The 16,122-nt window shown below is 44.9% G+C and overlaps 1 protein-coding gene across 1 annotated transcript in view; it reads left to right on the plus strand.

The window, feature by feature from the left end:
• The window catches only part of MAK16 (MAK16 homolog), a 1,440,501-nt gene that overhangs the window by 434,540 nt on the left and 989,839 nt on the right, over positions 1–16,122 (plus strand). The window contains exon 2 of the mRNA XM_044083006.1: positions 9,593–9,702. Coding sequence (XP_043938941.1) covers positions 9,593–9,702 — 110 coding nt within the window. The remainder of the gene's footprint in view (positions 1–9,592; positions 9,703–16,122) is intronic.

Raw genomic sequence — 16,122 nt, forward strand, 5'->3', positions numbered from 1 at the left:
TATGTCTACAAAGCACACTATATTTATATTCTGTATAATGTATATAGTTACTTTGTAGCTTTAATTACTAGTGATGTTGTTGTTCAAACTTTTCCTTTTCTTCCTACATTATTCTTATGACCTGCTTGTATGTACTTTCTTGTTAAAATTGTGAGAGAAAAAAAATTAAGTAAAAGTCATTTGGGGAAATAAAAAGTTTTGTTGCTCCTGACAGATGTCTTTTTTTAAACCAAATCATGATTGGTGTAGTCATCTAACAGAAATCAGTTGTTTGCATCCTCTTCAGATGCCCAGCTTTTTGCCAGTGCATCTTTTGAAACTTTCTTAAACCAGTATTACTTGAAACTACCTCGATGTTGACTTTTTTTGCCAGGCTGAAATTTGAGTTTCAGCAGTGAAGAGTTGACCTTGGAACCAATTATATCATTAGCTACACCGGATTTGAAGTTTGTTATTCAATGTTCTGTTTGGATGTGGTTTCTGCCTTCACACATTAAATTGGGTAATACAATTCCAGTTCTTTCCACAGAAAGAAAAGAGGGCTGAACTGCAGCTATGGGGCATAAACCACCGTATTCAGTTTTTTTTGTGTGAAAGTGTTTTTTGTTTTCACATATTAAATCAAGGCAATCAATTCCAAGTGTTATAACCACCAAAAAAAGGAAGGTCAGTGATATCACTTTGGATGTCTGTGGACCGCTCAGATGTGTTATCAATAGAGCTTAGGCTCTCAAGACTGAGTAGTTGTTCAGTTCTTTCATGCAAGGTAAGCAGGACCGTCAGTCCCAAAGTTAACTCTACCTAAATGGGTAACCCACTGTCTGTTGCTTTCTGCTGTGATAATTCTGATAAGTCTTGTCATGATCATCAAGGGCAACATTAGAGTATCTGCTTCCTCTTTTGCTGTGTTGCTTGCTTAGAACACATGAATCTCAGCTTTGACAAAAATAAAAAGGTCCATAAAGTACTCAAATTGATTGCTCAGACCAGAAGTAAGACTAGTTTTGGAAGGGGTGTGTGTACACTACCCTGATTTTGAGTAAAAGTTGACATTTTGCTCAATATTCATCATAGTTTTACTGCTGCAAGAGTTATTCTTGGATAAAGATTAGTCATTTATGCCAGGTACTTCTTAGAACAGTGGATGTTTGAGAGAGAGGAAGATGTACAACATTGCACATAATCTTTCTTCATTTCACCTGTATTTTCTTTTCGAGTTTGTCTAAATGACGTACATTATTTAAGTATAAAATTGTGTGATTATTAATTTATTGGTTGCATTTATTTTTAACTGACTGGCTTATGATAGTGCTGGATTTATACAAGGGACACTGTGTGTGTCTGTGTGTGTGTGTGTCTGTGTGTCTGTGTGTCTGTGTCGCATGTCATGGCATCCTCATCTGTGTGTGTGTCTATAGTGTGTGTGTGCCTGTTATTGTGTGTGTGTCTGTGTGTCTTCATGTGTGTCTCTTTGTGTCTGTGTGTATGTTTATGTGTGTCTGTGTGTGTCTGTGTGCATGTCTCTGTGTGTGTGTCTGTGTCTCTGTGTGTGTATCTGTGTGTATGTGTGCTGTCCTGTCTCATGTGTGTGTGTGTGTGTGTGTGTGTGTGTGTGGCATGTGTCTGTGTGTGGTCTGTGTGTGGTCTGTGTGTGTGTCTGTGTCTGTGGTGGGGGGTAAGTGATCTGCTTGGAAAAATAGGCCAGTGACTGGCTAACTGGTAATCAGAAAGCCCAAATGTTAATTGATACATAAGCCGCTATGTCACCGTCTGCTGGTACAATCCATTTCTCACTCGGTAATATTTTGGATAGCGGACTGTGTACACGTTGGTTTACAAAGTCCATTGAACATGTGGAAGAAATAGATAAATGCAAGTTCTGTAAAACAAAATTGGAAACAGTTGCACTTCTTGTTGCTTGTGTGATGCACTAATGGCAGAGGGCCTGTATACTGAAAGACATAACAATGAAGCAAGACTGTTGGATTGGAGATTGTGCAAGCATTACAATACTGAAATAGCTGAGAAGCATTGGAAACCTGAGTAACAAAGCATCATACAGAATGATGAAGTTTATACCACATGGGATCACCCATTACCAACAGTTCAAAAAATAGATACTAGAAAAATCAGATAAAATAGTCCACAAAAAGAAGACACAAGTAGCATTATTCTTAGAAACATTGGTTACAGTGTCTTGCGTACAGAGACAGTCATAAAACAACAGGATTTGCAGGCAGAAACAAGGGCAGTTGTGGAAGAAGGGGACCCAGATAGTTCCAGTAGTATTAGGAGCAATGGGTGTCTCAAAAAAGAATTTGCAGTCTTTAGATATGTTACTGATACATGTAACTCCATATGAATTGCAGGAGGAGTAATTTCTGGGCACGTTGTGGGTGCATGCGAAGAGCGCTTTTGGCTAACATCATGATCATGCGTTATTAAACTTGGCAGACTTTGAGAAAGTCACTGAAGCCCTGGATGAAGGTACGATAGTGTATACTGCCTATCTTGACCTAGCCAAGGCTTTTGACACAATTCCCCACTGAGGTATCATTGAGAAACTCTCCCAGCTGGGGATTAACCCCTACGTCACTAGATGAATAGACAATAGCTTACCAACAGAACACATACTGTCAAAGCTGGTGATTCTATCTCTACCAGTAGAACCGTCACCAGTGGCATATCACAAGGATCTGAGCTGGGCCATTTATTGTTTGGAATCTATTTCTCAAAAGTCCAGGCTGAAGTACATGGCCTTTGGCTTACTATGTTCGCTGATGATTGCAAATTGGGTGCAATCATAGAATCCCCCAATGATGTTAACATATTACAAGAGTGGTTAATACAAACAAATGATTAGTGCCAAAGCCACAGTCTAAAACTAAACACATAAAAGTGCATTGTTATCCCCTTTGGCAAAGCGGAATCCCCTGCTAATTATTGATAGCAGCACCCCCCCCCCCCCAGTTCAAACCTAGTGGTGCGAGATCTGGGAACACCAGTAGATGGCAGTCTGAACATCGACCACCTGGTTTCCACAGTGGTAAGGAAAGTCTTCTACATTGCGCATCTTGTAAGAAAGGGCATCGCATCCCTCTCTAAGGATCTTATAACTCCACTGTACTTAACCCTCATCAGACCATTAATAGAGTACAATGCTCCCCCTTCTGGATGTACCTCACCAGACACTTGCAGCAGCTGGAGAGATCAGAGATTTCCCACCAAGAAAATATAGGGCCTCCAAACCATGACTTGCGTGGATAGACTGAAAGCCCTGTCACTGTACTCTGTATCATATAGGCTGCTGAAAGGCGACTTGTGACTGGCCTACATGGCAGATGTTCTTCATCTCACATTGCTGCAGTCCTGACTATTGGGTAGTCCGCTGTCCCAGTCGGCCCGAATACCAAAGTATAAGGCTGACGTCGGTCAGAGGCGCATTAGACTGGCGTCGATGCGTCCGTACAAATCGCATGACCGGCGTCATTTCCTCAGTCTTTTTTGCGCATGGTCCGATGCAGAAGCAGTTTTGCGAGTGCAGGTTGGCGTTCTGAGATTTTCCAGTGGGGTTTCAGACCCGAATCCAAGTTGGCCAAGTACCCGTTAGAATATTTTGGTTTTTCTTGCCTCAGTATTTTACGGATGTCAGAAAAAGTGAATAACTGTATTTCTTGTGGAAACCAAAGATACCTCATAGGGATTACCATACCTTGTGTATACCTTGCTTAGGGCCTGAGCACGGCGTTGTTGGCTGTCGGCTCTTGTGCTAGATTTAACAAGCGCACTATTAAGAAGATTAGATTGTGCCAGGTTAGTTTTTGGGAAGCGGTGTAATTATAAAATGCCGTCGGATGCTCCGGCGCTTCGCAAATCAAAAGCGCAAGGACAAAACAGCTAAGCCTAGGCTGGAAGAACCGTCCGTGCGGTCGTCGGTTCTTTAGAGGGGCTCGGTGGAGCCAGAGGTTCAGCCAGAAATCTCTTTGGAATCCCAGGGAGAGACTTTATTGCTGCAAGATGTGACCTCTCAGGAGGTAGGCCAGGCGGAAGGGGCTTCTCAGGTAGCTGTTCTTCCTTCCCTTCCCTAAGGTGGTTAGGCCCTCCTGCTGTTTCCAAGGCTTCTCCCAGGGGCAGGCCAGGTTTTTTGTTCAGGTGTTACCCCTAGTTCTTCAGGGTCTGTGCCTAAGAAGCATATGCTTAAGATGGCAGAAGATTTGATTACAATGATTAGAGGTTCTATGCCCCCTCCTGATAAGAGGCCTAGGGTGGAACCTGAGTTTGGAAGTTTTGAGCAGTATTGGATGCTTCTGAGTCTTGGCTGAAGACTTGCAGGATATTCTCCTTACTCTGATTCTGATGTAGATGATTCTACTCCTTCTTCTCCTCCTGGGGATTTTTCTTTCAGAGACTCTTCATTCTATGGGAGCATTTTAAATGGGAAGGTCAGGATTTCTCTGATTACAGGAAAAGGCTTAGAGAATTTTTATTTCTACCTCAGCATAGGCCTTTGGCTATTCCTCCTGTTCTGAATGTGGTGGAAGATGTTTTGCAGAGGCTTCTCTGAATCCTGATTCTTTGCCCCTGCTCCAGTTAAACGGATAGATATTATAGGGTGCCTGAGGCTCATAAGTATCTTTTTAGAGTCCTAGGGCAGACCAGAAACTATTTCTCAGGGGCCTAAAGGTGTTAAAAGCTTCTGTTGTTAAAATCCTGTTCCTCCAGATAAAGAGGCAAGGGCTTTGGATAGATGGGGAAAGAAAGTGTATACTTCTTCCACTTTAGCCATGAGGGCTTTGAATTACCAGTTTCATATGTTGAAATACCAAAATTATCTCCTTTCACAATTAAAGTCTAAGGTAGATGCTCTGGAAGGTGTTGAGTGTAAAGAGTTGCAGGATTTGGTTCATGTTTCTGAACAGGTGGGTAAGCATTCTTTGCAATGTGGTTTTGATGCTGTGCAGGCCTCTTAGGGGTGGCTGCCTCTGAGGTTCTGTTCTTACATGAGCACGCCTGGCTGAGGGGATCAGATTTTGGCTGAGCATGTTAAGACAAAGGATTTTAGATGCTCCTTTACAATCTGATGTGTTGTTTGGTTCGCCTGTGGAAGCAGTTCTAAAGAAAAATGGAAGACAAGGCTAAGTCTATACAGACTGTTAAAGATTTTTGCAGGTTCAGCCTCCGAGTTTAGTAGAAATTAGCCTACTAAGGGGTGGACATATCCTGCTTATGATTCCCAGTCTAGGGGTAGGTCTAGGCGTGGTAGGGGCAGAGCTCAGGGTTCTTTAGGCCTGAACAGGAGTTCACCTGCTCCAGTCTTCTGGTGAGGCAGGGTGTCAGTCCTTTTGAAGCAGACCCAATGACCTGCCTTTTCAGCTGCCAGATTCTTCTCGGCTGGCAGCACCTTTGGGAGGAAGGTTGGCACTTTTCAGGAAAACTGGAGTTTAATTACCCAAGACAGATGGGTATTGGATATCATTTACCATGGTTACAGGTTTTATTTCCATACCTTGCCTCCTTTCAAAGGCATACCAGGCGTTCCTCCTCAACAAAGAAAAGAGGCACAAACAAATTTCTCTGTTGCTCCAAATGAGGGGCCATTCAACGGTTCCTGTGCCAGAAAGGGGCCTAAGTTTTATTCACGCCCTGTTCCTAGTACCAAAAGGGGAACACGTGGAGACCAATTTTGGTTATCTATCCTCAACACTTATCTGGACATTCCCAAGTTCAAAATGTTGGCGTTACAACAGCTTTTACCTCTGCTGGGCAAAAGATCACTGGATGGTAACTTTGGATCTCAAGGAAGCTTACCTTCATGTTCCTATCAGACTGGTTTTGCAGGAAGTATCTGCGTTTTCGAGCTGGAAATTTTCATTATCAGTTCTCTGCATTGCCCTTTGGCTTATCTACTGCTTAGGTATTCACAAAGTTCTGGCTCAGTGATAGCTTTTCTTCAGGCTAAAAGGAATACAAATCTATCCTTATTGGAATGACTGCCTGATTCTGGCTCAAGAAAGGATGTGCTTCTTCAGCATTTGGAATATGTGATAGCAGTGCTAAGATGCCTAGAATTATTCTGTGAGCGAAATAAAGTCAGTCTAGTACCCTCTCAAGACATGTGCTTTCTGGGTGTGAGACTGAATACAGCAACCCAGATGGCCTTTTAACCCCGGACAAACAAAGAATCTTTCTCTTTACTTCCATCAACTATCTCATCAGTCCGGGCTGACTGCAAGGACAGTCCTTCAAGCCTTAGGGTTCATGGCATCTTGTATTCTGGTGCTTTAATGCCAAACTGCATATGAGGAAGCTGCAATGGTATCTCAAAATTTATGGACACAGCACTGCCAGGATTTGGACACTGTCATTCCAATAATACCTTGCATTCAAAAGGAATTTTTGTGGTGGGCTCAGGAATGTCACCTAAACAAGGGACTCTCTGTGACCCGGCCAAGGCGGAGTCAGATTTTAGCGACAGATGCCTCAGACACAGCTTGGGAGCTCATCTGAATGGAAAGTGGATACAAGACAAGTGGCCTGCCAGACTACAGCATCTACATATCAACATGAAGGAGATGTTGGCAGTCAGTTTGCATTAATGGCCTTCAAGGTTACTTCTTCCAGGACAGGTGTTGATTCTGACAGACAACACAACTGTCATGTGGTACATCAACAAGCAAGGGGAACACATTCTTATCCTCTATGCAGGCAGCGATGATTTTGTGGGAGACTGCTCTCAGTTTGCAACTGAATGCTTCAAGCAAAGGTTTCTGCCAGGAGCACAGAACTCCTTAGCAGATGTGTTGAGCAGGCAAATCATGGATCCCCACAGTGGAAACTGGATCTTCATGTATTTCAGACATTGACAGTGTCCTGGGAACTCCAGACATAGATCTGTTAAACTTCTCCACTAAACCACCAGCTGCCAAAGTTTTGCACGAAAGGTTTCATCACACAGCCTGGAAAGTGGATGCTCTTTCTTTCAGTTGGAAAAATCTTCATGTGTATGCCTTTCCTCTGCCTCTCCTCCCAAAGGTACTCCTGAAGGTCAGACAAGACAAGCCAAGGATGATTTTAATAGCTCAGATTGGCCTCGGCAGCATTGGTACCCATTGCTGAGGGGTCTGGTAAGGAAGCCTCCTTGGCCCTTACCTTTGTTTCCACACCTATTGTCTCAGAAGGACGGGCATCTACTCAATGTCTGGCTTCACTCTCTTCATCTAACAGCCTGGCATATTCTGTTTTGAGCCATAGCAGGTCTCAGCTTCCTCAACAAGTTTTGAATGTGATTATGGAAGCCAGAAGACCTGAGTACAAGGAAAGAATGTCTTGCCAGGAAAATGGAAGAGATTTTATTTTGGTGTGCAGCAAAGGATTTGGATGTTTCTGAGCCAAATTTGAGTGTGGCTCTTCAATATCTTACTGAGTTATTGGACAAAGGTTTGTCTTTCTCTTCCATTAAGATTCATGCTGCAGCAATTTCAGCTCACTATGATTGTGACCCACCATTGTTTTCTCATCCTTTGTTCAAGCAATTTCTTAGAGGGGCAAAGAATATAAGACCCCCACGTAGAGCTCCTACTCCTGCTTGGGACCTCAATTTTGTGTTGGAGAAACTCACTCTACAACCTTTTGAGCCTGCAGCTACTGCTGAATTGAAATATTTGTCATGGAAGACTGCTTTTTTGTTGGCCATTACCTCTGCAAGAAGGGTGTCTGAATTGCAGGCCCTTATGGCAGTTGAGCCTTTCTTGATTTTTCATAAGGATAGGGTATCTTTACGTACTAATCCTTCCTTTATGCCTAAAGTGGTTTCTAGTGTGGCTTTAAACCAGACTATTCATTTGCCTACTTTTATGCAGATCCCCAAAATAAGGGGAAAAGATTTTGCATACTTTAGATGTACACAGGCAGTTGCGTTATTATTTAAGCAGGACTAAGGATTTCAGGCAGTCTCAGCAGTTGTTTGTTTCTTTTGCTTTGTGTTCTCAGGGCAAGCCTGTGTCAAAACAAACTATTTCTAAGTGGATTGGGTTTTGCATTGCTTTCTGTTACTCCCATCATGGCAAAGAGATTCCAGCTGGGATTAGGCCTCATTCCACTAGGGCTACTGCCACTTCTACAGCATTTCTAAGGGGGGTGGCAACTAAGGATATTTTAGAGGCAGCTACTTGGAGTTCAGTACATACATTCTCTAAGCATTACCACCTTCCTCTCTACTCTAAATCTAGGGCTGGTTTTGCCACTGCTATTTTACAGGGCATGTTGACAGCTCCTGCTTCTTTGTGATTTGCCATCCTCCCTTACCTCTGCTTTGGGATTCTACCCAAGTGTAAGGACTGCAGCAATGTGAGATGAAGAACATAGTACAGTTTTGTACCTACCATAAATGTAGATGTTCGAAGATCCACATTGCTGCAGTCAACCCTCCTCCTTCCCCTCTGTGTTTAGGGGTGGTTGTGTGGGTGGGATTGTACCATTCTGACTTTGTATATATTGTACATATATTTGGTACAGGGGTGTTTGGTGTGTTGTTGTTTTTTGGTTTGGCCTTATCTTTTTAGGGTCTTCTGACATCTGGGGCAAGAAAAGACTGAGGAAATGACGTCGGTCATGCGCATTTGTACTCTGACGTCCTGACATCAGTCTAATGCGCCTCTGACCGACGTCAGCCTTATACTTTGGTATTCGGGCCGACTGGGACAGCGGACTACCCAATAGTCAGGACTGCAGCAATGTGGATCTTCGAACATCTACATTTATGGTAGGTACAAAACTGTACTTTTCTGACCCTGCCCTGATGGATATGCTGCACATCCTCAAGTCAAATGGCACAAGAGTCAGTTGCTGTATGGATCTTAACCTAACCCGTGACATTAACAGAACATGCCAGAAAGACGGATGCATCTCTCAGGGATTGCCGCTACTCTGGAATAAACTTCCATTTCAGGTGAACCAGAGCTCCTCACTGACCCTAGTCAAGCGCAGCCAGGACAAATGGATGGGAGACTGCTAATTCACCCCAGGGCTGGCACCCATGTCCGTCATGGACAGGGGTAGTCGGTGTTTATCATACAGTCTCTCTGCGAATTACATCCATCTAACCAAAGACAATCGAGGCAACTCTGGATTACAGTGACTAGGCTTTTAAGGACTCTAAGGCCACTAGCCTGGTAACCTCCTGTGAACCTATAGATTGAAACAGTACTAATTTTACAAACTTGAATCATACTTTAACTTAGGAATGGGATGCATTCCCTTCATGGTATTAGAAAGCCCAAAGACTAGGAGAAATTAAACTGATAGTGCTTTGTGCTTAACCACGTGCTTCCTGTGTGTAACATTAACTTAATTTTAGCAAGTACTTGTGGTATATTTTTTCTGCGGACTCTGGCATGAAACCTTTATGTTCTTGCAAGTTGATGCTATTTAAATCCACTGTCCTGATTTAAAAATAAAGCAGTCTAGGATTTTAGTGAGTACTGACATTATTCTCATATTTTTGTGTTGAGCAGGTAAGTAAGCCTTTAAATGCTTTGCTATAAGCTACTTAGCGTCATTACTATGAAGGTAAATTTCATTTTTTTTTCTTTAGAACAAAAACGCAGAGCTTCTGTCGAAATGAATACAACCTTACAGGACAGTGTAATCGCTCATCCTGTCCTTTGGCAAACAGTCAGTATGCAACTGTTAAAGAGGAGAAAGGTAAGAATGGCTTTGTGGCTCGGGTGTTTGTAGACAAATGTGTTTGAGTTAAATGAAATGTGCACACAGGGCAGGGTTTCTTTAAGAAATCACAGTTTGTGATTTTCCGTGTGTTCACAGTGAAGCCATAGAATTGTGTCTTGCTGGAATAATGTGCAGGTGTTGTGATCTTGCACTTAGTCGGTTAGGGGAAGAGGAGCTTCATGGCTGATTGGCCTGCAGGGTATGTCATTTAGATACTTGACATAATGTGCCAAAGCATGGAAACAATTACATATGATATGGCCAGTGTCATTTAACATCCTAGAAGTGAATCTTCTGCTTGAAGAAGAGAGACCATGCATTTGTTCATTTGCTGACCACATTCCAGCATAAGATTTTAGTCGTAATCATGGCCTAGGTGTGTGTAATGCTAGGCTTTATCCATGTCCGTTGTGATTTGATAATGAATGATCATTAAAAAAGTGTTTCTCTTTTTAAATAATGTCGTCGTATCTGTGAATTTCTTGCTGCTGTAGTCTTTCACTGTCTTTCATGTATTGTACATATCAGGGCTGGAACAGTACCTTATGGTTCATGCAGTATTATGTCTTTTAGGTATCAGGAGTATTGCAACAGTCTGCTTGTGTAAGAATGTTTGCAGTCTCCTGATATCCCATCAGCAACTTTGGGGTAATTTTTTGTACTTCACTTTTGTTTTTAATGTGTCTTTAGGGAGGGTGGAAGTATTTCTTCCACTGTGTTGATACTCTGGTTTCTTTTCCTTGCTGAGTGGAGACAATGGTAGCTGTAGGTTTTATTCCCTGTAGCTGTACCCACTGGAGTTATTGTGAGGAATGCTGAATGTACTTCTTGAACTACTACATAAACTAGCCTTTTAGAGATTACATATTATCCCAAGAACGGTGAGTATTTATGAACATAAGACGTTTTACAGATAATAGCCATTAGTTTTACTCTCTCTCTCTATGTCTGAGCCTACTGCTCTAAATCTACTATACCTTCCTTCTGTAGTTACTTCTACTGCTCTTAAATCTCTCTACACCTACTCCAGTATTTTTTTTTTTCCTCTCTCATCTACTATCTTAAACCAGATGTGTGGTAAAGTGTAGTTGCAATGTTTTTCTTTAAGTAGATGCTTAGTATCTTTAGTCACTTTGTATAATCCTGATCTGATATTGTTAATCCTCGTTCAGTCATTACGCATGGGTATCGGTTCCGACCTCAGAACTGAGCCGGTCATTTTCCAAGCTCACGTCAGCTTCAAACTCTCGAGCTAAACTCTTACCCACAATCCCCCTCTCCTTGTTGCCTCAGATTTCATTTGCCGCATTGCCATTCGGTCGTGTCAAGCTACTTCTCTTGAGCCTAGTACAGTTATATGTTTAATAGTTTTTCAGATTACTTTTCTGTCAGAAAAGTTTATATTTCTTTGTCTCTTATCCTATCGCATCTAGCGTACATATTTTCTTCAGGTTTTTCTGCTCTTTTCTTTACCTTTTTACCACGAGATATTCTCGCTTTACCATCGTTGGTAATCCTTCCCTTTTTTCCTCATACTTTCGGGTATTCTTTTGTACCATTGCTTGTACCTTTTTCTATTAATTAATTTGCTGTCATGGCAGATAAGAAAGGTAGTCCGGGGTTTAAGCGGTGTTCTGATTTTGGACACATACTGCCTACATCTGATGCACACTCTCTGTGCATTTATTGTTTGGGGGCGTCCCACTTGTCTGTTGACCCACCCTGTACTATTTGTGAACCTTTCGAATAGAACCTTGTTGGAAAGGAAAAACAAGCTCTTACTGAAGGGACTTCTTAAATCTGCTTTTTAGAGGCTATTTCTGGGTCGGAGGCCTCAACCCCTCCTAGAGTCCATAAGAAAGTCTTGGATGTTCCCACCAAGGCTAAATCTTTGCCTTCGTCCCCAGCTGGGGACTCCTGCCAACCAAATCCTAAAAAGGCTAAAATTTCGGCTCCGGAGCTCACTCAGCCCCAGTGCTTTCGGTGCCTAGACCTTCGGCACCGAGGCCTTCGGCTCCATTAGTGATGTCTGCTCAGTCTTCTCTTGCAGCCTTCACTGTATCAGCACCAAGGGGCTCCTCAGTTCAGACTATTACCACTGTATCGGCACTGACCGTTCAGTCGGCGCAGAACTTGACTACGTCGGCTTTGAGATCTTCCTCGGAACAGACGCCTTTATTGTTGACTCCAGTTATGTCGGTTCCAACTTCGGTACTGACAACCACTTTGGCACCGATCCCTGTGTCGGTGCAGACCATGACCTCGACACCGATGACTTCTTCGGTGCAGACACCTGTAGTCCAGTCTTTCTCTGCACCATTGTCCTCGTTGCAGACTGGTTAGATGGGCACAGAGTTCGCCTCCTCTGTGGCAGGTCTGTTTCTCCCTCAGTCTCCGTGAGGTCCACTAGAAGCCTTTCCGAACATGATGTGTTGCATCTTGTGGATCAAGTGCTCTTAGCCAGAGGTATCCCACCCCTCAGGAACTATCCTTCCTTGGGAGGTGATCACCAGTCTCTAAAGACCCCTTCTTATTCTCCTTCATTGCCTTTGAAGTCCATGGATATAGCACAGTCTTCCCCTTTATGGATCTCACTAAGGAAATGCAGTTGCCTTCATGGCAGGAAAGTTTTGCTACGACACAGGATTTCAGTTGTGATATGCATAGTTTGCTGCTCCACAGCCATTCAGGGAGTCCGGGTCAGCAGGCTGAGCCACCTAGGGGAGGGGTGACCCCTGTCCTAGACATGCACTCCTCTTCAGGTGGACCAGCCTTCCAACTGATGGAGAAGGCTTTCGCTGCTGTTGGCGATACCAGGCTGTCTATACCTCCGCCCTCCTGTGGTACACTGCTTTCACAAGTCGCACCTAGCGGACACCGGGTGCAAGGGCCTCAGGACATATTCCCACAGGAATCCCCTTTTCCTCTGTCTTCTCCATCTTCTCACGCTGAGGAGGTCCACTGGAAAAGTTTATGTAAGAGGAAGCACATGTACTCCACAGAGGAGTCCCTCAATGAAGGCACAGTTTTCGATGAGTGGGAAGGATCCCCCGGTCACCCTCTGAGGTATCCTTTGGTGATATCCTCGAAATCCTGAAACAGAGAGGTGACTGGCAGTCCTCTAATCTGACCTCTGAGGAATCTGTGTTCCTGCAGGCCTTTCGTGCCTGGCCCTCTACCTCCTGGGTTACTCCTCCTGCCGATGAACTTGTCCGGCATATCGTGCAGCATGCTTGGAAGGCTCCTGATACCGTCAAAGCTATTCCTCGTAGGCCAGATAAGTTTTTGTCCCCTCCTGCTTTGGATCCCCATTGATCCAAAGGTCTTCCTGTGGATGCTTTGGTGGCAGCCGTAACAAAAAGAATCTGGCAGAAGAAGAAAGCCAGACTGTCCATCTGCCCAGCAGAGAGTCCCGGGCCCTAGACAGGATAGGGAAGCGCACCTTTGCTTCAGCGACCTTTGCTGTCAGGTCCCCAAATTATATGGCATGCTTTACCAGGCTTCAAAGGGATCTGATTTCTGAGCTCTCTGAAACCTTGGCTGGTGCCATGTCTGATGAGGTCCATGACAAAGTGGCCTCTCAGCTGGCCACCATTGAATCAATATCTAACTCCTGTATGCGACTGATATCTCAAGCATCAGAAGGAGCAGCTAGAGCAGCGTGTTCACCTGCAGTCTTGAGATGACACGCCTGGATGCGCTTGTGCAATTTCGCGGAACCCTTTAAGGCTTCCTTTCTTAACGCTCCCATTGAGGCCTCCTCGTTGTTTGGGCCCAAAGTTAAAAGCACACCGGCCAGATGTGAACAGGACGGTAAGACCCTTTCTGCCGTAGGTGTCGGTTATTCTTCCCCTCAATGTGCTTTCTCCCGAAACCAAAAGAGTGGGAAGATATGGTTCAAGAAATCTCAGGGTCCTTTCTGTGACACACACAGGCCCAGTTCTCCCCTAGAGACAGAGGGAGAAACTCGCAGGGAAGACGCTCCTTTCAGGGCAGAGGGGTCTGCATAACCAGGGTACCAGGGATTCTTTCTCTGGTCAATCCTACCAGCGCTCCTGAAGAGCGGTCCAACTCCTTTCCTCTGGAGGTGGTTGGGGGACGTTTCTCCTTGTACCATTCTGCCTGGCTAACCATCACCACCGATTTTTGGGTACAAAGAATTATAACCAGAGGATGTAATGGGATCCTATCTCGCCTACATTCATGACAGATAGGTTCGGAGCCGATCCATCGGCTCCGACTCGGCACTAATACACTAGCACGAAGTCTCTCATTGGCTGGGCTACTCCCTATCCCAGGATGCACACCACCTGCTTCCCCAGATCGTTTGCCGCTTTACTAGCTGGGCGTGGTCTCGGCTTGGCTGGAGCTAAGTGATTTATCTTTACCTTATTGGTCTTTGACCTGGTGATTTTTTGTCAGATATTAACCAAACAGCTGTTTTAACAACTTCTTTAACCTATTTGTGAAGTTTGAGTGCTAAGTGTTGTCTGGTACTTGTTCTCCCCTTTTTTTGTCGAGCCAAGGCCGTTTTGATTAGAGGGCCTCTGCCCTATCCTGAGTATTGTGTTTAAAGGATTTGTTATTTTTACTGTAAGTTGATTCCTTGTGTTTCTTGTACCGGGCCAATGCCCGTTTAAATTAGAGGGCTTTGGCCTTGGTGTTAAATCAGTTGTTTGTGAGGTAAAATTCAACTGTGTCTCGCGCTTTTCAGTTGGCGCTATTTTTTCTTATTGTGCTTTATTGGTGGTGAACTCCTTTCTTAGATACAACATGCTATGTCTAAGAACAGAAGTCAGGGTTTAAAAAGTGCCTCGGTGCAATTATAAAATGTCCATAACAGGCAGTCACTCTCTGTGTTTATTGTTTGGGGCTGAAACATTACAAGAAACTTGTAGTGTATGTCATGCCTTTTCTGCTAGAGTTCTTCAAGGCGTAGAACAAGCTCATTTTAAAAGGGCTTATCAAACCCTCCTTTGAAGAAGCTTTAAATCCACCTGTTGCTTCAAAAAGAAAAGGAGTAAATCGTCGGACTCCGACAAGTCGTCGGGCGAGTTCTAAAAAGGAAAAGTTGACTTCTTCTTCCTCGGCTCCACTGACTTGAGGCGAGTGTCGGCGAAGAAGTCTGCCTCGATACCTCCGGCCGGCTCCATTGTCTTGGTCATGAGTTGATGTCGGTAGCCGGTGAATCCTCCCTTCGGCTCCAATGGCCGGGCGGTGGAAGTGTACAACTCAGACTCTTACCCTCGGCTCCGAAGAAAAACTTCTCGGCGATAGTGGTCGTGAGTTGGTGGAGTCGGGCGCCGACGGTATTGGAGCCGTTTGGAGCGGTCCCCTTCTCCTCGGAGCTGAGAGGAAAATCTTCTCAGTGTCTACCTCCTCTAAATCCTCGAGACTATCTGATTCCGGACCTGGATAGGGTTTTACAGAGCTCTTCAATCTCAGTATTTGCTAAAATGGTCTGGCTCCAGCACAGTTTGCTTGGGCCATCCCCCGACACTGTTGATTCCTCCTCCAACCTCCTCTGAGTTGTTGGGGCGGTGAGTGGTGGAGCAATGTGGAGGAACCCATACGGTCGGAGCAGGAGACCCCTTTCAGGCCTTTCGGCTCCGACCATGCTTCCTACCCTGTCCTCCGGTTCAGGGTTTGGCACTGCGACCTCTGCGGCCGGACCCGAGGGAATACTTTGGGATTGGGTGCTTGGTGCCTAGTCTTCCCTCGGGCACGCTCGACTGCTGGAATTCCCAATTACATCGTGGCCTCAGCCTCAGACCAGTGACGGCCTTGGATTCTGGAGGTCCAGGCCTTTTGGGAGCCATGAGGGCCCAGTAGCGCTGGCCATGCCCTTGCCGGCTCAACCGAAGAATCTACCTCACCGTCCCTAGATCCTGGAGACTGGTGCCTCTGTTTACATTGCAGCCCCTGGCAGCAGGGGCCCTAGGGCCTAGGGATGCAGTCAGGGGGTTTAGCCTTCCGGAGTTAGGTCCGTCCGAAACTGCTTGGAGACCAGACCTCCACTGGAAGAAAGTGTGTAAGAGGAAACACGTAGACTCCCAAGATGAGTCTATTGCCATCCAGATGCCCAACCTCGATAGCTGAAAGGGTCCCCAATCATCTTGGGACTGATATCTCCTTCTCAGATATCTTGGAGATTCTGGGACAGGTGAAAGGTGACTGTAAAGCCAAAACCCGCTGGCTGAGAGTCAGTCTTCCTCAAGGCCTTTGAGGGCCCAGCCACCTCCGCCTCCTGGGTGTCTCCGCCCGCTTGATGAGCTCCCTGGATGCTGGTTTCTCGAGAGGGCTTGGGAACACCCTGATTCCGTGGAACCCCGGTGCCTGCCAGGCCCCTTTAAAAAACAAAAATTTTTCTTTGGGGGGGCAAAGGGCCCCCCAAAA

Source organism: Protopterus annectens, chromosome 9.part0 (genome assembly GCF_019279795.1).
Source record: "Protopterus annectens isolate FY-2018-M chromosome 9.part0, PAN1.0, whole genome shotgun sequence".
NCBI classification, from domain to species: Eukaryota; Metazoa; Chordata; order Ceratodontiformes; family Protopteridae; genus Protopterus; species Protopterus annectens.